The sequence below is a fragment of the Drosophila busckii genome, chromosome 2R (assembly GCF_011750605.1).
Source record: "Drosophila busckii strain San Diego stock center, stock number 13000-0081.31 chromosome 2R, ASM1175060v1, whole genome shotgun sequence".
Taxonomy (NCBI): Eukaryota; Metazoa; Arthropoda; class Insecta; order Diptera; family Drosophilidae; genus Drosophila; species Drosophila busckii.
The window spans coordinates 20,982,014-21,003,246 of NC_046605.1; the positions used below are offsets into that span (position 1 = coordinate 20,982,014).

Here is a 21,233-nt window from a genome sequence, read left to right on the forward strand (position 1 = left end):
GTTTCAATTTTAATTCAAATGTGTCCTTTGCTATTTTTTTAAATTTATTGGTAATTTGAGATAATTATTTTCTTATAATGTTTCTAAACAAGCTTCCAATAGAACGATTTATTAGCTTGTCTTTCGAATTGAAGCTTATTGATTTACTTTTGCTACAAATATTTTTAATGAGAGTAAGTGCTCCCTAGTTTGAGAGCTACTGCTCCTGAGAACAGTGCTGCCGTTTTAGCAATTTTACAGCTATACATAGCTATTTTGAAATTGCAAAGACAAATTTGATTATTATTGTATATCGTTGCCATCTAGAAACATAACTTTGATGTGTATTATGTACATATATCAAAAAGTTAGGGAATATGCCTAAAATTTTAACTACAGTGTTGAGTTTAACGATTGGATAATTTAAAATTCATCAGATATAAGCAAAGAATATATTTGCTGCGTAGCTTGGCTTCACGAAATTGTTCAATTACTTCAAATGTGATAGAGCGTAATTGAATAAAAAGGTAGGATTTAAATTAAACAAATTTAATTCATTTCAATAAATTTAAGAGGATACTCCAGAAAAATTTATTTATTTCGTTATTTTCTTCATTTTTATAGTGTATATATATATATATATATTAATATATAATTAAATATAATATATAATATAATTTTAAATGTAAAATTAGTTAGCACATTTTTTTCTCTTTTAGATATTTCTAGCAATTTTTTTTAAATGATTTAGCTATTCTAATCAATGAAATTCTGGCAACACTGTTTGTATAATTAGTTGTTGTGTTATGTTGGCAGCCCTTTGCGTATGAAATAATATATACATACTTTAACATACAAATCTATATGTAATTAATATACATACAGTTCATATTGTTTTAAACATTATTATCCATGATTGGAGCGATACGTGCAACTGTTTTTTAGTTTCTGTTTAAATTTTGTTATAATGAAGTGGTTTACGTGTATGTCTATATGAGCATACCAATGCATTTTTATGACTATTTACTTGTTCGGTTTTGTTAAATACATAAACATTTCGTTCTTATACATAATTTCGATACGTTAATAATGTCATTAAGCAACAAAAGCGGCAACATAAACGACAAAGAAATCGACGATGAGGACATGCTGTCACCCACAAAATTGTCCACGAATCTTGTTGTTCGAGTAAATCAAGATTCCGATGACAATTTGCAAGCTTTATTCGATAGTGTGCTGAACCCAGGAGACGCGAAATTGCCACTGCAGCTCCCCTTTCGAATGCGCAAGTTGCCGAATTCATTTTTTAATCCTCCTGCTCCCCTCCACTCACGAGCAAACAGCGCCGATTCCACATACGATGGCTCCCAAACCAATATCAACAAGACTGCCCAGGTCAGTCCATCAGAAATACAGTCATCTATCTCACAGAATCAGCCATCACAAAGCCGTCTGCAAATACATCATTTTCGGGCCCGAAGCAGCCCTGCATCGCTCCAACAAAACTACACTGTTCGCTCTAGGAATGAACCTAGCGCCAACACCAGCCAGGCTCCTGGTCCCGCATACCCAGATAATGGCGTTGATTTTAACAGTAGCGGCGTAGCTGCCAGCAACATTGATGTTGATGCTATGAACACATGCATGGCACAAGGGCAGGAAGCAGCAGTCGCTGCCGCGGCTTTATCTACTCAGACGAGCATACATAAAAAGCAGAGATCGTACGACGTTGTTAGCCCAATTCAATTACAAATCCAACTGGGAGCATTGCCGCCTGGTTGGGAGCAAGCTAAAACTAACGATGGACAGATTTACTATTTAAAGTGAGTAAAAAAAACAATAATAAAATGAATGAAGATGAGAACAAGTTTAGCAACATAAAAGTATAGTATTTTTTTAAATTAAATTTTTTGCTGCTAATTTTATTTAATGGTAATCAAAAGGGTATGGGTGAATAGTTGTATATGCTTTTATTTATTTACACATCTTGTCTTTATTTTCATATTTAGTCATACCACAAAAACAACGCAATGGGAGGATCCACGAATTCAATTTCGTCAACAGCAACAACAACGAGTAATTGCTGAGCGCATAAAGCCAAATGGTAAGTTTTTAACAATCATTAGTATCAGTTTAAAAATAAAGCCTCAGCAAAATGTATTGTAACCACTAAAATGTTTTAGTATTACCTATTTTGTCCTAATTCGCAGTACTTACTGATACATATAAAAAAATGAAAGCTTAGAGATTGAGGAACCAATAGAGAATTTTCGGGATCTATAAAAATGTGGTCAAATTCGCTTTTAGCGTCGGAATTTTGCAAATTTATTTTTTCTTATGTTGTATATTTTTTATTTAGATATTTTACAAACCACGAAGCAAACAAATGCTCCGACTATTGGTAGCCAGATGGGCCCTCTTCCTGAAGGTTGGGAGCAAGCAGTTACAGAGTCTGGAGATATTTACTTTATAAACCATATTGATCGAACGACTTCTTGGAACGATCCCAGAACTCGTAAGTACTTATTAAAATCCCACACTGCCAAATAGAAATCAAATTTAAACCTATAGAAAATCATTTATATGGTTTTTGACCAACATTTCCCCTAATATAACCGAAAGTTGTAATATATATTTACTCCAGTGCTCTGATAACGAAAGTGCCAGTTTTTATTTTGTAGTTTGTTGAGTTGAGCCTATATAAAAATGTAGTAGTTTATATTTTGCTGGCTTAATCAATTTTTATACACTTTGACATTTTAATTATTAAGTTTTATTTTTGTTTACATTCTTATTTTTTTTAATATTTTTTTTTAGAATCTGGACTCAGTGGTCTTGACTGCCCTGACAACATAGTATCAACTCTACAGGTAAAATTTATTTTTTTGTTCTTTGCCTTTTTAATTAAGATGAAGAAAGGCTATCAGGAAAACGCCTTACGATTAGCCATTGGCACTCCATTACCATTCCTTAAAAATTTTCTGTGACTGTAAACATCTTGAAAACAGGTTTGGGATCGGTATCGATCTAGCTGTTTACCACTGAAACTGGTTTAAGCCTTTCCTACCCATCCTACTATGTAAAATCTGCTTTACTTTTGTTTCTCTTTTATATATATATATATATATAATATATATATTAATATATATATATATATATATTAATATATAATATATATATATACTATTTTCAGATTGGAGATAATATCTGTAACAATATTTTTAATGATGCCCAAAACATAATTACACCGTCTTCCCAGAAACCTGCTGATTTGGAATGGTATAAAATTAATTAATAAATATTGCGTGTGAATTATTATATTAGCCTTAAAGTTTTTTTATTTTGTATTAATATAAAATAAATATTTTTGCAAATAAAAAACTGTGTTGTAATTTAAAAAATTAGCTTTTATATACCAGAAGAACTGACGTCTAAATTCAAAACCAAGACAAAGAGCCGCTAGAAATGACAATCCGGTTATAACGTTACCCAAGACTGGTTAGATGCAAATGTAAAATCTGCTTATGATGCTAAATACGTCTGACAAGCAACTGCTTTTTAAAGTAACGATATAGTGTATTTAAGAATTGTAAATACAACACGCAAAAAGTGTATGTAGCATTTAAAATTAATTAATAACATTTTTTACTAAACTGAACTAAAACAAATATATAATATAATGCAACATAAATTCATCTAAGCTTGTATTGTTTATAGCGTAAATTTATTAAGCAAAATAAAGTTCCATCTCATGAGTACCCCTATTTCTTTTTCAAGCATACCAACGCAATTATGTATGTATCTCGCTCTTTTGTTTCTGTGGGGCTTGTACGCCTGTGTGAACGCATTACCGTAATATTGTAGAGGCAATTGATCACGTTACGTTGTGTTGAAAATAAACAATTAGAGCCTAGGACACTATAATATCCGATGGCATATTTAAGTTTATTAAACATTTGTGTATTTTTAATCTAAAAGTGGATGTTGCTTTCATTTGTGCATACAAGATATTTACAGGTACAAGTTACTTCGCTACGGATGCGTGTTTGCATGTGTGAGTGTGTGTGTCTACATACATGTTCAATATATATATCTGTGCAAATGTACATGTGTGTGTATATGCATTTGTATTTACATAGTTTTACATATTTACATTACATTTGTGCACTTGCAATACACAATTAGATTCATAAACAAACGTATGGAATTAGTACATGATCATTGTCGTTTTATATAGCTGACACCCTTTCACTTACAATACATACATACATATGTAGATATACAATGTAAAAAAAAATCATTGTTCATGGTATAAAAAGTGGATCAATTAAATATTTATGCATAAGCACTGTTGAAATAAATCACATTTATATTTTAGCTTGTTGATTAAAAAATAATTGTTTCTGTCTGAGTGATTACTGAATAGTAGTACCTAAACAGTATATTCACCTATAAAATGCTGTATAATATTGATGTAAATCAAATATACAATATATACACATTCTTTTTGCTATATTCTTTTAAAAAATCTTTAATTTTTTCGTTTCTTATACGCAACCTAAACTTATGATGTTTATCATGCTCTTTGTAGTTTTACAAGAGCTTTTGTAGATTGGTTGATAATAATGTACATGGTCATGACCTCACTTTTTAAAAAAAAAACAATGAAATAAAAAACTCTTGAGAAACATACCGCGTAGGATTATTCTTATACACTTTGACATTTAATATACAAAATTGAAAAGGGTTTCATGATGTTGTGCAAACAAGACAAACTAAGTCGATTAGGCTGTGTCCGTCAGTCTGCCTGTCTGTATGAGCAAAAATAACTATAAGAGCTAGCGTGACCAAATTTAGTATGTAGGTACTGGTATTTTTGAAGTAGTACGCTCTTATCTTTTTCTCCCTCCCCCTCCGACAAAAGATAAAAAATTTACTTAAAAAAAAAAACCAAAAAAACATTTGCACCTACAAAATATACGGATTTGACTCAAGCTCAGCCCACATCAAAAAAGCTTTATTATGTTCTCGACCCGATGCCGAAAATTTCAGATCGATCATTTGATCGCCAAATACCCTCAGAAATATTCACATTCACATGCAGACATCGCTATCGACGCAAATTTAAAATTTCGCTGCTGATGCTACAGCAAAGATATATATATATATATATATATATATATATATATATATATATATATGTCTATGATATATATGCATACATGTTTGTGCGTGTGTTTGCTGTGATGCCATCGTCAAAGTGTATCAAAAAGTTGGGCGCTCCCAACATTAATGCGTTCTTGTTTATTTATACTCATTAATGTCTTTTCAGATACATAAGTTTGCAATCTCCGGTTCGATATGATTCTTAAGATTGTTTTATTTCTGCTTGTAAGCAGCGGTAAGTTTTTTAAAAACTATTAAAGCTAAGTAGCTCTAAAATAATTGCTGATGATTGTCAAATGCGGCCCGGCCTTGGGCTTGATTACGCCTTAAAGTAATTATAGCAAGGTTTTATTAACATTTACCTTTTAGCTTCCGGAACGGAGACGAATTTATTAACGCAAACTGTTTATGGTTTTTTGGATTTTACTACCACAATTGGTAATACCGTTATGGTATTCTCACCACAAAGCGCTCCTCCTATTGGTAAGTACTACAATACAGTTTTACTATATTAAATTATATTAAAATTAACTATTTTATCAAATGTGTCTTAAAACAATTTTGCTTCTCAGATATTGAAGCAAGCAAAAGTACAATGCCTGAAAATATTATTGAAACCAGACCTACTACAGCACCTAAAAAGGACTCAAATAACAATGGCATCAAACCAACACCGCTCCTTGTGACAAGCTCTAAAGAACAGTCTAAAACTTTCTCGTCAAAAAATGAGATCCCAAATATTTCAAATACTCCTGTAAAGTCATTTGTTGAACCTCCTGAATATGCATTACTGTCACGTCAACCAGAAGAGTTTGCTGAAGAAACTTACCGTGTGGTAAATTTAAAATCTCGTGCAGATACCGAAAGACAAAGAAACTATCAGTCAAAACGGGATAGTAGCTATCCAAGTGTATCAATATCAAAGAAAAAAGATGTGGCTATCGTTAAACCTAGTATTTTAGGTACGAAAGTATATGCACAAACTGTTCAATCTACAGTTCTCCCTGAGAAAAGAAGCAAGAATCGACAGCATTCTTCAACACGAGTTTTAAAAACCATAACTCCTTCTAATAAGGCCAATAAGGTCGTCATCGAAACAGCACGTGTGGAACCGGAGAATGGATCCAATAAAAATTATAACAAGAGTAATCGGCACTCCAATGACAAAAGAAAATCTTCGAGAAACAAAGGAAAAAGGTAGAACAAATTAATTTAAAAATTGTGGTACCAGTTGTAATAAATCATTATTTTTCTATATTTACTGATATTGTTTACAGAAGACACAAAAACACGCAGACACCTAGTTCACAAATTTCACCTTCAGTACCAGAAACTAGCGTACGTCGATCACTTCGAACTAAAGTTAGCCAACAAACTGAAGAAAATGTTACAAATATTCCACCAAACGCTTTTAAGCTGAACAGACGTCCAGGACGCTGGCAGTATAAATCGTCACCAAAGCCAAAGATAAATATCAGAAAGGCTTCATCGAATACGACTCGACCTGTGGTAACAACTGAGACAGAACAGATCAATGAAACTGTATCGGACATACAGGAAAAGAATCAAATCCAAAAAACACTTAATTCTGGAAGGGATTTGGATGCAGTTGGATCTCAAAATAGTGATTTTCCAGATAATGAGGAACAGAAGCTTAAAAACTTTGTACAAACTTTAAACGTTGAAATATCTACTCCGAGTGTTTTTGATGATACCTATTATGAGATTGCTACAATTAAAACCCCATTTATATTTCAGGTAGGTTTTCTAATAACATAAATATTAGCTTAGAAATCAGAACTATAATATTATGCATATCATACAATTATTTTATTATATTATAATTTTAGGCTGGACTCGTTAAGAAAACCCGTTTCTTGACCGTTACTTCAACAATTGAAAAAACCATTAAGCATGATCATACTGATGAATACTCTGTAAACGATGGGCCATTAACCGAAAATATTTTGGAGTCCTCGACGCAGATTACTCAGCCATCTATAGACGACAGTATTACAACCTTGAGGGCCGTTCATTGTACCGATTGTCTAGAAACACCAGAACTAGAAACTATAACAGAATCGTTCTCTATTACTCAGACTAAACTTAAAACTCAGATATTGCCAATCATTTTGGAGAAAAGGAATGAAACAATTCAAATAACCTTAGTGCAAACATACGATTATACTAGCTTAATAACTGTTACTCAAACAATTTCACCCATTGGAGATCATTTTATACCATCTAAAAACTTCAAGGATTTTGAAGGTATTTTAGATGAGGCAGGCTCTGAGATAAACTTGGATCTTGAATTCGGTGATGAAGGTAATTTCGGAAAATCTGAAAAGAGTCCGTTTAATTCTACCAGTGCCAAGCCTCTTGAACCGCTAACTAATTTGAGCCAGATTAGTAAGCCCGAAATTCCTGTAATCAATAATAGTGTTATTACCTCTACGCGGCCTGTTATAAAGCTTGAAACTATGTGGGAATCGTATATAGTACCACTTGTCAGAGGTACTGAAAGCATATTGAGAACATTATCTAAGTCCGTGGGTGTAGTTGAAAAAACTGAATATGTAACTGATGTTTCAACAATTATTCCGGCATCACAATTTCCAGTATCACAATTCCCATATTCTTTAAATCCATTCTACAACCCTTTATTGCCAATACCACCACAGCAACTTGTTACATCCACTGCAATTTACGAAACCATGATTACAGCAACCAGTAGTAAAGTGTTAAAGTTAACTTTTGGTGCTAGAACTGCCTATACCACGATTTTTTCAACATCTGTAGTCCCCAGTGCAGTAACAAAGCTGATAACAGCAACACTTCCCGTTCAAAACTCTGTATCTTTTCCCAACTATTATCCACCTCCATACCCTCCATTCGCATATGTTGGTTAAGCGATGATTTTTTATATTATTAATAAGTGGCTGTATATATGTTTTTAATACTCACTTTCGAAACGATTTTTCCAACTAACATTTCCAATTTTTATTGTATATAGAATTTAAAAAAAAACTGTACATTTCCCATTTACATTTACCAATTTAAGAATAATAAAATTTAAATATTTTTTGGCAATTTCAAACGATGTGTTATTATTCAAATGGCAGTCCAGTACAAGCTTATTTTGCACAATATTAAGGTCGTAATAAATGTAGGAGGAAACTAACCAAAAATCAGCGCAAATTCATCAAATGGATGACAAGCACCAAAACTCAGTAAGCGCCGGGCACTAAAAAAATTAAAAAATAAAATGTAGAGAGCATGTTTTCCATTGCCGCTCCATAAATTCACATCAAACAAGATATTTTCTTTTGTGATAGCAAACTAAAAATATTTATTACATATTAGTGATTTTATTTTTAACTATAATAATCTTATGTATTTACAAATTTCTATAAAAGCGTACAACAACAATATTTCTTTTTGTGTCGTTTTTCTTGTGTTAAGTTCATCTCTCGAACAATGGTAGCAAATACTTCATTGACATTTATTCGATCTTTTGCTGATGCTTCAATAAATGGGCATTCCCAAAGTTGTGCCAAGGCATTTCCTGTAAATCAGAATATATGTAAGAACGAATCATTGGTAAAATATATTGAATACAGTGGACCCTTGCCTATTTCGCATTCGTGTTTTTTTATTTTCATTAAGTGAAAAATATATTGAACCATTTCAAGAAAATATTTGTTAATCATAACAGTTAAAATTATATTAGTTTCACGAGAATTAAATTCCAAAAATCTTATTGGATCTTGCTCAAAAATCGTATGTTTCACTGTATTACATACATATATACATACATATGTCGCATATCTTACCTTCAGCAGTCGAGACTTCTCTTTGGCAATCCAAATCAAATTTATTTGCTACTAGCAATATGGGTGCTGGCTGGCTTCCTTTAACGCGAGTAATCACATTTTTCATACTTGAAATATCCTAAAGAAAATAAAAAAAAATTGATTTGTTTTTAGAATTATTAAGATCTTTATCCTAAGAATTTCTTTATATACGGAGTTCTATCGCATACTATAAAATAATAGCATCAAAAGAAAAACCATATACAATCTTGGGTCCCAATTAAGCCTAAGTAAAGAAAATATTATTACGTTAACAATAATAGCACATTCAATAATATATTTCAATATGTTTCATTAGCAACTTACAGACTACAAACAATGAAACACTTGGAAATATTTATGGGAAGCCTTTAGTACGGATTTTAATAAAACAAAATTAATCATTTGCCACAGACTTGATAACCAAAGCAATTGATATTATAAATGACAACTCAAAGTCCATCTGTACTAACAAATAAAGTGCATAATATTTAAATAAATAGGCAAATCTTACCTGAAACGTTTGATGGTTCGTCAGCGAATACATCACAATAAACCCATGTCCATTTTTTATGTAGAGATCTCGCATGGAGGCAAATTGCTCAGTTCCGGCTGTGTCTAATATTTCCAAAACACATGGCGAGCTGTCCACCTAATAATAGCAAAAAGAAAGTTGATTATTTAATATAATATAAGTAATTAAGCTTAGTCTTCTAATCGACGTAGAGCTCCGATTCAAATAATCCGGGAACTAGTTTTTTGAACGGAGCGATGAATTGGTTTCAAGCCGTGAGCTCAACCTCTAGCTTCAATGATGCAGATTGCAGTCTGGACATCCATACATACATGCATTCATATGTTTAGGTCTATGTAGTATATACACATACATATATAAATGTACATAAATTGTTTCATAGTTTCATACGTTTTTTAAACCGAACGGTCTTTGTATGTCCATGTCACTCGACATGTGACGAAATTAATGTACACATGTACATGTATATGCGTGTATATTTGTTTTAACAATTCATTATATCCTCTTAGTAGTTTTGTTTGTTTTGTTTAGATATAACAGATATGAACGCACATCTGCATACATGTATATGTATATATGCATGTACATGTATGTAAGAATACATATAAATAGATGCGTGTGTATGTAAGCACCAGCAGTCATTTTATCACATTAAAATCATTTGAAGTTGAGTCATAACTACTACATGGACCAACTTGAGTTTTACAAAATTTAAGTAGACATAAGGTTAGCTCTGGACATGTACATGTATGTATGTGCATATTATATTATTTCAGGTGTAGGCAAACTTAGATCTTCACATGCATATGTACATAAATGTCTAGTATTAGACTAAAAATATATGCGTGTACATATGTGCACATACATACATATGCAGTTTTGAACCAGCTTATCTATGTACATACATATACATATATGTACCTACACACGTCCATGTAGACTTTTAATGTTCTTACAATGTATGCACATATGTACATAGTATTTATTCATGCATGTAGTATTCAATAATTATATATGTGTCATTAAGTGCAAACTTTAAATAGTCCATATCTAGCATTAAACGATTATAATTTCAAATAAAACACTCCAGCAAGTTTATTCAATTCAAGTCATAAGCAACAGTACAACAAATTTAAATTCGCTCATGTGTCAAGCACTATTCTAATGATTTTTAATGATTATTGTTTTATATTAAAAATTGTATCAAAATTCGCCTCAAACAAAATGTTGATAAAAATTCTGTTGCATTGTGCACAATTTCTTAACTTTAAAAGTTAAATACGCACGCGACACCTTTTTCTTGGTAGTAAATTACTATTTATATTATATTTCTAGTAGAAAAACATATTACTCAAGAATATTAATCAGTTTAAACACCCTAAATTCATTGAAATCAGACAATGCTCAATGCTAGGTATGGGCGCTGTATGAGTACATAAGTATCGAGTGCGTATTTATCGAAATTTCGTTACTAATGTTACCGATATGAGCAATAACATCTTTGCATGAAGACTTGCCGAATTATTGCTAAGCAGAAATCTTATTTAATTTTACCTTAAACTACCCTTTTTAAGAAAATCGTAAGTTGCGGTTTGTTACTTAATTTAATATATGTCAAAGGACTGGGAGTATGCTTATTTATATTTGAAAGTAAATTATTATTAATGCATATTGCAAATATGTATAACGTTTTTTAGAACGCAGATGCATGTTGTCTAAAAAAGCTGGTTTATGTTTTCCCATTTATCATTTTATTAGTATACATATAGTTTTAAAAACGCAGTTATTAAACTTGCCGTTATCGAGATTCTTAGTGTTACAATCTTCACATCACTTATTCCATTGACTAGAAAAACAGATTTAGTGCGGTGTAAATATCGATAGTTTTTTGATGTCACTAGCAAATTCATTTTACGAACTTTTCATTTGTATGTTTCATGATTTTTTTTTTCAACAAAAGGACTATATATATATATATTTATACCTAAATAAAACTACATTTGTTTCACTTACGCACACAAGGTTTGAAATTACCAAATTTTTTGATTAACTTCTGTTTAGTCCTTGCGTTTCTTTTTCGTACATTTCTAGATATTTAACCAAAAGTACGCCCTCTATATTTTGTATCCCGACATCTGAATCCTTGCATCATGCTATGCATACAAAAACAATTTTTTATCTTGGTTTTACATTACAGCCTGTAAAACGTTTATTAATAATTATTTAAACGGTCTCGTATTTATTCTGCAGGGACTTCCATAGTTCCATTATTGAGCTCATCAATAACATCATGTGGATGCTTTCCATCAACAGTGCAACCAACACTTTGGGCTGTGCCAAGGACTTCTTTGCAGGTTCCCTTCAGCTCACGAGCCATTGAACGTGGGCGCATGGTACGGGCGATAGCCAAAATATCATCAAAAGCGATATTTCCACTGTGCTTGACTAGAAATAAGAGGAAGGAAAATTTAATTTCCATTATACATACATACTGTTTAATAGTTATTAACTATTATATGTGGAGCTAAGCAAAACATTTGCAGATATATTATGTATACCGGCAAAACAAGCAATATGTTGAAAAAAGTACCCTTTTGATTAAATAAAAATTAGGGCCAGTTCAAAAACATATTCTTAGCCACACACAATTATTTATGTAAATCTTATATAGCTTAAATGTAAATAAATATCAGCACGTTCACTCAAAAAAAGTACTCACTGTTCTTTTGCTTCTTTCTGTCACGTGGGGGTTCCTTCAGAGCCTTAATGATAAGGGAAGCAGCCGATGGTACCACAGAAATAGTTGCCTGTCTGTTTTGGATGGTCAGGCAGACGGTAATCTTCAGACCCTTCCAATCAGACGTGGCCTTGGCGATATCATCACCAACTTTTTTTGGTGACTGCAAAAAAGAATTTAGAGAATTTGCACGTTAATTACTTATTACACATATACAAAACTTGTAACTACTCACCAATCCAAGTGGACCGATTTTGGGAGCCAACGACGATGTTGCTCCGACCTCACCGCCAACACAGCGGAGGTACACTAAAATGGCAACAATAAACACAAAGAAATTGAGAACATGAAATGCTTTACCATATGTATAAAATCATACCCAATTTCACTTCCGTAGGGTCGAATTTAGGAGGCATATTGTTATATGGATGGTTTCGACCGCTATAATAAAAAGATTGTTTATAAATTCATAGATTTCCTATCGACATATACCAAGATCGTACCGTCAACCAAACACCCAAAAGGAAAAAGAGACGTCAACAAATATGTACGTACGTACGTCAGATGAAAATCGATTTCCGGTTTACTAAAATCCTACAAAAAATATCGATTACTGTGATATATGGAACTGGAACAAAAGTTCGAGACTCGATATTTAAATATACTCTTTTAAATATATATATGTAAATATAAGCAATAGTGCAGTAGAACGTTGTAGCGTTATTCTCATTTATATAAAATATTACATTTCCATCGGCTTGACCTAAACATATGATAATAATATGACCCTAAAATTATGTTCAACGACTTATCACCTGCTACTTTGACATGTGGCTATTATGCTTTTTGACATTATTTAATTATCGGTAGTACATTCAAATTATCGATATATATAGCGCAGAAGACAAACGTCTCTTTCCGGTTTAGTGTTTGACGAAGGCAGACGAGATGGTAAATTAATTTGTTAAATTTATTTCAATCAATTGCGCTTTATTCTAATTGAACCTTATTTCTATACTATAATATTCCATTCATGCAGGCCGCACACAAATCGTTCCGAATCAAACAAAAGTTAGCTAAAAAGCTAAAGCAAAACAGATCAGTTCCCCAATGGGTTCGTTTGCGTACGGGCAATACCATTCGGTAAGGAAACTTAATAATTTGTATTAATATAAATGTATCGTAGTGCAGTGTTTGGTTAAGTATTGTTAATTTTAACTAAAAGCTTATTAACTAAACACGATGTAAAATTTTTATGTGTAGGTGCATTTTTTTTGTTCCGACAAGTTTTATGCATCCCACTACAAAAAGTGAAGTTAAAATTCTGTTATGGTAAATCATAATACCTAATAATTATACAAAAAATTACATCCAACATAAACATTATATATTTTTAGAAATGTGAATTTAATATTAAGTGATAGGGTCACGCACATAGCTTAAAAATAATTTTAAAACAAAACTTGTAGTACAAAATATTAAAGCTGATTTAAAAAATATGTATTAAAACATTTATTTTCTTTATTTTCAGCTACAATGCTAAGCGTCGTCACTGGAGGCGCACAAAGTTGAAGCTGTAAGCTTGTGGTAAATTGCATTGGCCACTGTTTTAATGAGCAAGAAGAGTTCGGAATACTAAATAAATTCTTGAAACATAACATACCGCGTTTATAATACTCTTAGAACATGCATTGGATGCAAGGCAATATAGTTTGACTATATCGACTTAGTGAATATTTAACAATAGTTATAAAGTAGCGGAAGGATATTAGAGCGGACAAACGGTATTTAAGGAAAATAACAATTGGTATAAGACCATTGGAATGTGTATCGATATGTTATTATTTAACTACAAATACTTTAGTCGATAAGCGTGAAATAAAGCAGATAAGATATATCGGCTCGAAACCATATATTACATATTGAGTATATCGCACTATTGGTATCGACATCCGATTTTTTTCAGAGAATATCCATGGTGTGCATTGAATACACATTTAACTCGTTACAATAGGTACATTTACTATCGCTCATCGCTAAGAACTACTCATTACTCCGAGGTTATCTGTCCTAGTAGATGAGCAATAAAAGTTGTTATTATCTTAATATTAAAGAAATTGTGACCGTAAGTGTGTTTTACCTCAATAATTATTAATCGTTTGATGTTGATCAAGTCATTTTTGCTTCGTGGAGCGTGGAAAAAGCTCATGTTTTTTGCTAAGTAATTGCTATTTATGGTTGCTATTGATTTTAGTCGCGACTTAAGCAACGTCGATCGGACATCTATACATATGTGAGGAAGCAACGGTAAAAGAAAAAATGCACTCTCAAGGACAGGGTCAGCAAACGCAACTGCACTCCTCTGCACATTCCTTGCTGCAGCAACAAAATATATTATCCAACAGTAATGCCGTTGGAAAACCAAATGAACACCAAAACCTGTCATCTGTCGGTAAGAGCATTGATTACTGTCTGTATGCGTGTAACTGTGTCTGTGTGTGCGCATTTAAGTGTGTATGTATTTACTTTGCGCATGGAATATTGTAGACAACGTCAAATACATATGCATGCATACATGTATGCATGTATGTATGTCAGTTTTGGCATTAGCGTAGAATGGAAAATTTCTTTAAAAACATACGTACATAAGTATTTCGTTACATACATACATATACATGCACATATGTATGTAATAAATACATAACCTGGCACAACGAGAACACTAATAATTAACATATAAGATCTCAGTGAATACGATTAAACATAAAGTAATTCTTCAATGCACACTTAGACGACGTGTCCGTAACAACACGAAACAAAGCATTGTTAACGAAATAAAACCCAATACCATCACATAGAAATAAATAAGACTTAAAAGCCGGACATGACGAGAAATTGAGCACCAAAAATGATAGCACTGCACTTTAACCAGCCAAACCAAGATTGCAACCACTATAAATTCTTAGCAACTGAGAGCCAGGCATAGCTGGATGGTAGGGCGCAGTGCGACCCCACCCCGAGGGGTAGCACCATACAGGGGGTAGGGACTAGAAATGGCTGACCGGCCCACAGCAGATTAGGAAGCTGCAGCTTCTGTGTGCGTCTAGGATACCAGTCTACCGAGAGAGAGAGCCGTCGGGTCACTCTAAGGGACTTGTCGATTTCAATGGCTGTAGAACGTCATTGATGGAATGGCACCCGAGTGTCATATTTCTCTCCACCAGTTTAGCAACCCATCGCACAAAATCCAAGTGCGCTTGCCGGAGCCTAAGACGGTGAGAAGCAATACAATAAACATAAGAAAGGCCCAAGGCACAGTTCTATATAATGTAGAAAACGACTAAAGGCTCTAACTTTAACCACCCCCTTCTATTTTTAAAACATGACAACACACGGGGTCTGTTGGCTCGAACCTAGAAAACGAAAGAGAGGCTGTGGGACTATCGCAACTGACTCCCTTGGTAAGCTGATACCACACGAGAGTTAAAATCCAGACAAATCAACAAACTAGTTCTCAACATATACACTGTCAGTTCATGTCTAAATTCTGGAGAGCAAGCTCAAAAAATGTCACCAAAGACGGAGAGCGAGAGCTACAGCCACATGAAGAGGATAGCCAAGACCGACGTCTGCGCTAAAGCCCCGAGCCACCTATAAAGGGTGAGCGGCACACAATAGATCGACGGACATTTCTAGTTTGGTCTCCCACCTTAGACGACACAGCCAACGAAGTCATAATGGTAGGAGTCTCCTCCTACAAGCGACTCGGCAGCGACACATTTTCGCTGAGCTAGATTTGACTGGAGAGAAAAACTCGTGCTTACTTAGACAGCATAGTACCATTCTGATGCGTCACTTTTTGTGAACTTGAGAGCAGTGTATCAGATTGAGACTGTAATAGGCCGAGGGCAGAGTGCGCGCTAAGCATGCAAGATGAGAGGGGCGTTTATGACCGCCATAAAGTAAGGCGGAAACTTAGAAGCATGCGATGCGTGAGGTGAACCTAAGTTCAGGGTCGTGATAGAGATAGAACCGCTCGAGTACTTCATTATGACTTGAGGAGGCAAAACTGGGATGTTGAACAGGGAAAGGGCGGCGAGAATCATCCCGGGGTAGCCGCGGAGAGTCGAGAGGTATATATATCTTCTGGTGCTCTCGCGAACACAGCGCACGAGGGCATTGTGGAGTTGCCTATTGAAAACATTTGGATAAGGTCTCGCAATAGGAGCGTGTCCTCTTTGAACCCTTGGGAATCCCAAACTTTTTGGAACGCGTAATCATTAACTGGGGAAATGTACATCCAAAGAAAAGGGAATATTAACAGGGTAGGAAATGCAAAAAGCTGTGAAAACATAATTTGCATCTTTTTAATAAAACCGTCTACAGTCAAGTTGGGAATAGCCTCTGCTTCGTATTATTAGTGATTAGATTTTAAATTATATCTGATTCGAGTGGATACAAAATACCTTTCTCTATATTGGATTTTAGCTGATTGCGTTTGGCATTTCTCATTGCATTGTGAGAGAAGAATAACAGACGGTCCTTTATTATCCGAAGTCTATTATCTTCTCTTACATCAAGACACAATCGTATTCAAATGAGCATGCTACATTTATGTGATTGCTTCTTTCCATTTACGTCAGCAGAAGTGAAATGAATATATTTAGAATTTGGCTTAGTAAACATACATGTGTACATATAACCGCAAATAGTTATTTTAATGCCGAAACTTGGATACACTAACAAGACCAGTAAGTTAACCATTTAATATGTTTACATCACACACATTCATACGTATGTATGTGCATAAACTTTGGTATAAATAAACATAAACGTTATTATATAAGTTTATAGTTAATTGCAAATATTTTCTATTTAAAACAATCTACATAGTTAATATTCGCCTCTTAAACTCTTACCTTAATAATTGCAGCGTAAGCAAAATAAACAAAATTATATATTTCCTAAGAATTTCTACGCATCACAACCATTTTGTCTGCCGTTCAGTCAAGTTTAAAAACATACTTATTATTTTTGCCGCGTTTCCAATAAATACTAAAACTCTTAAAGAGCCTCTGTGCCATAGTATTTGAAGCACATATTTTAAAATTTATGGGCTTTTGAATTGGATGCTGAGTAGTGTGGTTTAAAATATTGAAAATATTTGCAAATTTATTTCCACAATCAATAGAATTGTTTCTGTTATACACAACAACAAAATTGGTGCTTGAATGTCAATGTCGGCTATATATAGATCACCATGGACTGTCAATGCATGGTTATTTATACAATTGTCCGTATAAGACCAGAAAATCAGCATACGTACTATATTAACAAAAAACGAAATTGTACAATTAATTTGTTTCTGAATCAGCTGCGATTCTGTTGGAAACGGTAAATATGCATATAACAGAAAGAAAAACTATTTAAATAAATATTCATGAAAATAAACCTAAAGCGGGCGCGAAGAGAAAATATCGTTGGTCATTGCCGGTGGCTGTTAGCCTTGTGGTCGAAACAAGAAATATTTGTTAAAAATGAGACATGCATGTCGCAACAAAAAAGCTTTTATTAATTTTATTCATATTGTTTTTAATTTCAGAGCTGTGGCTGCCTATCTACGCGCTCTCAATCTATCGCCAAATAACGCGGTGGTCCATGGAAATCTTGCTTGCGTCTATTATGAACAGGGCCTTATCGATTTGGCCATCGACACATATAGACGTGCCATAGAGCTACAGCCCAATTTTCCAGACGCCTACTGCAATCTAGCGAATGCGCTTAAAGAGAAAGGACAGGTAATTCGAACATTGCTAGAATTAGTTTGAACCTAATTTATGATTTGTTATGGACAAAGAAAATAATACGCGAAATATGCAAACATGTGCTTAAGTTAAAATGTAATAATTCTATTGTTACTATAGGTCAAGGAAGCCGAGGATTGTTATAATACTGCGCTGAGACTGTGCTCAAATCACGCGGACTCCCTAAACAATTTGGCAAATATAAAACGCGAGCAAGGGTTCATAGAGGAAGCAACACGTCTGTATCTTAAGGCTTTGGAGGTTTTCCCAGATTTTGCTGCGGCGCATTCGAACTTGGCGTCTGTGCTGCAACAACAAGGAAAATTGAAAGAAGCCTTAATGCATTACAAGGAAGCTATTCGTATACAACCCACATTTGCTGATGCATACTCCAACATGGGCAACACCCTGAAGGAGCTGCAAGACGTTAGTGGCGCATTGCAATGCTATACACGCGCTATACAAATAAATCCGGCCTTTGCCGATGCGCACAGCAATCTAGCGAGTATACACAAGGATTCAGGCAATATACCAGAGGCCATACAATCGTATCGCACAGCGTTAAAGCTTAAACCAGACTTTCCCGATGCTTACTGCAATTTAGCGCATTGTCTGCAGATTGTCTGCGATTGGACGGATTATGATGTGCGCATGAAAAAATTGGTTAGCATTGTGGCCGAGCAGCTGGAAAAGAATCGCTTACCGTCGGTGCATCCACACCATTCGATGCTTTATCCGTTGACGCATGAATATCGCAAGGCCATAGCCGCCAGACATGCCAATCTTTGCCTGGAGAAGGTCAATGTGCTACATAAGCAGCCATATAGCTTTGCCAGAGATTTGCAAGGTGGCTCTCGATTGCGTATTGGTTACTTGAGCTCCGATTTTGGAAATCATCCTACCTCACATCTAATGCAATCGGTGCCAGGACTACACAATCGCTCGCAAGTGGAGATATTTTGCTATGCATTAAGTCCGGATGATGGCACCACTTTCCGGCGCAAGATTAGCCGTGAGTCGGAGCATTTTGTGGATCTTTCGCTTATACCGTGCAATGGTAAAGCAGCAGATCAGATCTACAATGATGGCATACACATTTTGGTCAATATGAATGGCTATACAAAGGGTGCGCGCAATGAGATATTTGCGTTGCGGCCAGCGCCAGTACAGGTCATGTGGCTGGGCTATCCGGGCACCAGTGGCGCTAGTTTTATGGATTATATTATCACCGATGCAGTCACAAGTCCACGGGAATTGGCTTATCAATACAGCGAGAAACTGGCGTATATGCCTTACACCTACTTTATAGGCGATCACAAGCAAATGTTTCCACATCTCAAGGAGCGCATCATTGTCTGCGACAAACAGCAATCGTCTGTGGCAGATAATGTTGCAGTTATAAATGCCACAGATCTGTCCCCTCTGGTTGAAAGCACCGATGTGAAGGAGATCAAAGAAGTTGTCAATGCGCTTAAACCCGTCGAAATTACACATAAAGTGGCAGAATTGCCGAGCACCACCCAGATTGTATCTATGATTGCCACGGGTCAGGTGCAGACATCCCTAAACGGTGTTGTGGTCCAGAATGGGTTAGCAACCACACAGACAAATAATAAAGCCGCCACCGGCGAAGAAGTTCCACAGAGTATCGTTATAACAACGCGACGGCAATATATGTTGCCCGACGATGCAATTGTCTATTGCAATTTTAATCAACTCTACAAAATTGATCCGCAAACACTGCACTCTTGGGTATACATTTTGAAAAACGTCCCCAAGTCCGTGCTCTGGCTCCTGCGCTTTCCAGCTGTTGGCGAGCAGAATATTAAGAAAACAGTCAGCGATTTGGGTAAGAGGACTACTACACTAAAAGCATAACACAATTGTTTAGATCTTGCACATGTATGTGCCACATACCTGTCAAGATATTTTTCAGGGAGTATTTATATGACGATTTGTCAAAGTAGTGGGAAATTACGGTCTCAAAGGCAGTTCCGCGGTCACTCAAAACTTAAAGAATCCGTTTAAATCCCGCCGAGAGCTTTGTCGAAAGCAAGCATACAATGCGTCTTCTGTGTATGCAAATTATATGATAAACATTTTATTTTGTAGTTCGAACTCACGGCTATAAATATTACTATTATATTATGTACTATTAAAAAGAAACTCTACTACTTAAGCATATTTTATACTAACAAAGTTTGTGGTTTTTGACAGACACCTATTTAATTGTCTTTCTAAACTTTTAGGCATCTCAGCTGAGCGCATTATTTTTTCGAACGTTGCTGCCAAAGAGGAGCATGTGCGTCGGGGTCAATTGGCCGATATTTGTCTAGACACTCCTCTTTGCAATGGTCACACCACATCTATGGACGTGCTATGGACTGGGACGCCTGTTGTCACACTACCAGGAGAGACATTAGCTTCCAGGTTCGATTATACAAGTTTTTTCTTTAAATTAATATGTTGTTTTCTAAAGAATGTTTTATATTAATATATAGGGTAGCAGCATCGCAGTTGGCTACACTTGGTTGTCCGGAGCTAATTGCAAGAAGTAGAGAAGAGTATCAGGATATAGCCATACGCTTGGGTACCGAAAGAGAATATTTGAAGGCTTTGCGAGCAAAAGTTTGGAAGGCACGCGTCGAGAGTCCATTGTTTGATTGTTCACAATATGCCAAAGGGTTAGAGAAACTGTTTTTACGAATGTGGGATAGATTCAATAAAAATGAAATACCGGATCACATTTCGGCGGAGTGATTAAAGTTAAATTAGTATTAAAAAGACTAAGAGGTTATGCATATAGGGCGCAATTTTATGCTATTCAAATTTGATTTGGTGTCATATGGAATGTATAGTATACGCATACATATATACATATACATACATATGTATCATGTCTGCCTAAATGTAGAGCTCTGTATAAGAATTCAAGTTAAGTTATACTTTTTACACAAAACAATTTTCAAACGTTTAAACATGCTCCTCCCGTACACAATTTGCCCTTTTAACATGTTACCTTATATTAGAATCAAAACAAAAATAAAAATTTGCTTGATATTAAAAATGTATATATATATATATCAAATACATTGAATTGTAATTAACCGACTCTGTGGAATGAAGTAAAGCTAATAACTTTTAAAAAATAATTGGTAATA

The 21,233-nt window shown here is 34.5% G+C and overlaps 6 protein-coding genes across 10 annotated transcripts; 4 read left to right on the plus strand and 2 right to left on the minus strand.

Moving 5' to 3' along the window:
• Positions 1–865: 865 nt before the first annotated feature.
• Positions 866–3,299, plus strand: LOC108595171 (transcriptional coactivator yorkie). 4 transcript variants are annotated; one of them, XM_017980342.2, is made up of 5 exons: positions 876–1,802; positions 1,989–2,083; positions 2,339–2,494; positions 2,797–2,849; positions 3,173–3,299. In XM_017980342.2, exons 1-5 carry the CDS (start codon positions 1,069–1,071, stop codon positions 3,272–3,274), a joined length of 1,140 nt encoding a protein of 379 aa, XP_017835831.1. In that variant the 5' UTR covers positions 876–1,068; the 3' UTR covers positions 3,275–3,299. The 4 variants fall into 4 exon arrangements, with proteins under 4 accessions (XP_017835832.1, XP_017835834.1, XP_017835835.1 ...); XM_017980343.2 differs by lacking the exon at positions 2,339–2,494 and having other exon boundaries at positions 866–1,802; XM_017980345.2 differs by lacking the exons at positions 2,339–2,494; positions 2,797–2,849; positions 3,173–3,299 and adding an exon at positions 2,190–2,297 and having other exon boundaries at positions 870–1,802.
• A 538-nt stretch (positions 3,300–3,837) lies between these two features.
• On the plus strand, positions 3,838–8,157 carry LOC108597749. Of its 2 annotated transcripts, none has more exons than XM_017984457.2 (6): positions 3,838–4,033; positions 5,312–5,380; positions 5,515–5,628; positions 5,718–6,342; positions 6,423–6,903; positions 6,996–8,157. In XM_017984457.2, the coding sequence occupies exons 2-6, from the start codon at positions 5,341–5,343 to the stop codon at positions 8,052–8,054; spliced, it is 2,319 nt and encodes a 772-aa protein (XP_017839946.1). In that variant the 5' UTR covers positions 3,838–4,033; positions 5,312–5,340; the 3' UTR covers positions 8,055–8,157. The 2 variants fall into 2 exon arrangements, with proteins under 2 accessions (XP_017839946.1, XP_017839945.1); XM_017984456.2 differs by having other exon boundaries at positions 3,838–3,996.
• Positions 8,158–8,514: 357 nt separating this feature from the next.
• Positions 8,515–9,669, minus strand: LOC108595505 (ras-related protein Rap-2c). The gene is made up of 3 exons (XM_033293129.1): positions 9,511–9,669; positions 8,979–9,096; positions 8,515–8,710 (listed from the first exon to the last, which is right to left on the minus strand). Exons 1-3 carry the CDS (start codon positions 9,583–9,585, stop codon positions 8,553–8,555), a joined length of 351 nt encoding a protein of 116 aa, XP_033149020.1. The 5' UTR covers positions 9,586–9,669; the 3' UTR covers positions 8,515–8,552.
• Positions 9,670–11,702: 2,033 nt separating this feature from the next.
• LOC108596773 (60S ribosomal protein L12) lies at positions 11,703–12,812 on the minus strand. Its single transcript, XM_017982872.1, has 5 exons — positions 12,772–12,812; positions 12,648–12,709; positions 12,504–12,577; positions 12,251–12,431; positions 11,703–11,976 (listed from the first exon to the last, which is right to left on the minus strand). The coding sequence occupies exons 2-5, from the start codon at positions 12,682–12,684 to the stop codon at positions 11,771–11,773; spliced, it is 498 nt and encodes a 165-aa protein (XP_017838361.1). The 5' UTR covers positions 12,685–12,709; positions 12,772–12,812; the 3' UTR covers positions 11,703–11,770.
• Positions 12,813–13,163: 351 nt separating this feature from the next.
• On the plus strand, positions 13,164–13,926 carry LOC108596774 (60S ribosomal protein L39). Its single transcript, XM_017982873.1, has 3 exons — positions 13,164–13,219; positions 13,308–13,411; positions 13,800–13,926. The coding sequence occupies exons 1-3, from the start codon at positions 13,217–13,219 to the stop codon at positions 13,846–13,848; spliced, it is 156 nt and encodes a 51-aa protein (XP_017838362.1). The 5' UTR covers positions 13,164–13,216; the 3' UTR covers positions 13,849–13,926.
• Positions 13,927–17,513: 3,587 nt separating this feature from the next.
• Positions 17,514–21,151, plus strand: LOC108596772 (UDP-N-acetylglucosamine--peptide N-acetylglucosaminyltransferase 110 kDa subunit). The gene is made up of 5 exons (XM_017982871.1): positions 17,514–17,662; positions 17,871–18,066; positions 18,193–19,921; positions 20,322–20,502; positions 20,574–21,151. The coding sequence occupies exons 1-5, from the start codon at positions 17,529–17,531 to the stop codon at positions 20,830–20,832; spliced, it is 2,499 nt and encodes an 832-aa protein (XP_017838360.1). The 5' UTR covers positions 17,514–17,528; the 3' UTR covers positions 20,833–21,151.
• The last annotated feature ends 82 nt before the right edge of the window (positions 21,152–21,233 follow it).

Excerpts from the sequence above, each read along its gene's own strand:
- LOC108595171 (XM_017980342.2), top strand. The coding sequence starts at position 1,069 with ATGTCATTAAGCAACAAAAGCGGCAACATAAACGACAAAGAAATCGAC. Across the intron at positions 1,803-1,988 it reads GGACAGATTTACTATTTAAA|TCATACCACAAAAACAACGC; the intron begins GTGAGTAAAAAA and ends TTTCATATTTAG. Across the intron at positions 2,084-2,338 it reads TGAGCGCATAAAGCCAAATG|ATATTTTACAAACCACGAAG; the intron begins GTAAGTTTTTAA and ends TTTTTTATTTAG.
- LOC108596774 (XM_017982873.1), top strand. Across the intron at positions 13,412-13,799 it reads CGTACGGGCAATACCATTCG|CTACAATGCTAAGCGTCGTC; the intron begins GTAAGGAAACTT and ends CTTTATTTTCAG.
- LOC108596772 (XM_017982871.1), top strand. The coding sequence starts at position 17,529 with ATGGACTGTCAATGCATGGTTATTTATACAATTGTCCGTATAAGACCA. Across the intron at positions 18,067-18,192 it reads CGCTTAAAGAGAAAGGACAG|GTCAAGGAAGCCGAGGATTG; the intron begins GTAATTCGAACA and ends TTGTTACTATAG. Across the intron at positions 20,503-20,573 it reads GGAGAGACATTAGCTTCCAG|GGTAGCAGCATCGCAGTTGG; the intron begins GTTCGATTATAC and ends ATTAATATATAG.
- LOC108597749 (XM_017984457.2), top strand. The coding sequence starts at position 5,341 with ATGATTCTTAAGATTGTTTTATTTCTGCTTGTAAGCAGCG. Across the intron at positions 5,381-5,514 it reads ATTTCTGCTTGTAAGCAGCG|CTTCCGGAACGGAGACGAAT; the intron begins GTAAGTTTTTTA and ends TTTACCTTTTAG. Across the intron at positions 6,904-6,995 it reads AAACCCCATTTATATTTCAG|GCTGGACTCGTTAAGAAAAC; the intron begins GTAGGTTTTCTA and ends TTATAATTTTAG.
- LOC108596773 (XM_017982872.1), bottom strand. The coding sequence starts at position 12,684 with ATGCCTCCTAAATTCGACCCTACGGAAGTGAAATTGG. Across the intron at positions 12,578-12,647 it reads CCCTACGGAAGTGAAATTGG|TGTACCTCCGCTGTGTTGGC; the intron begins GTATGATTTTAT and ends TTGCCATTTTAG. Across the intron at positions 12,432-12,503 it reads AAATCGGTCCACTTGGATTG|TCACCAAAAAAAGTTGGTGA; the intron begins GTGAGTAGTTAC and ends TCTTTTTTGCAG.
- LOC108595505 (XM_033293129.1), bottom strand. The coding sequence starts at position 9,585 with ATGCGAGATCTCTACATAAAAAATGGACATGGGTTTATTGTGATGTAT. Across the intron at positions 9,097-9,510 it reads CGAACCATCAAACGTTTCAG|GATATTTCAAGTATGAAAAA; the intron begins GTAAGATTTGCC and ends TATTTTCTTTAG. Across the intron at positions 8,711-8,978 it reads AGAAGTCTCGACTGCTGAAG|GAAATGCCTTGGCACAACTT; the intron begins GTAAGATATGCG and ends TCTGATTTACAG.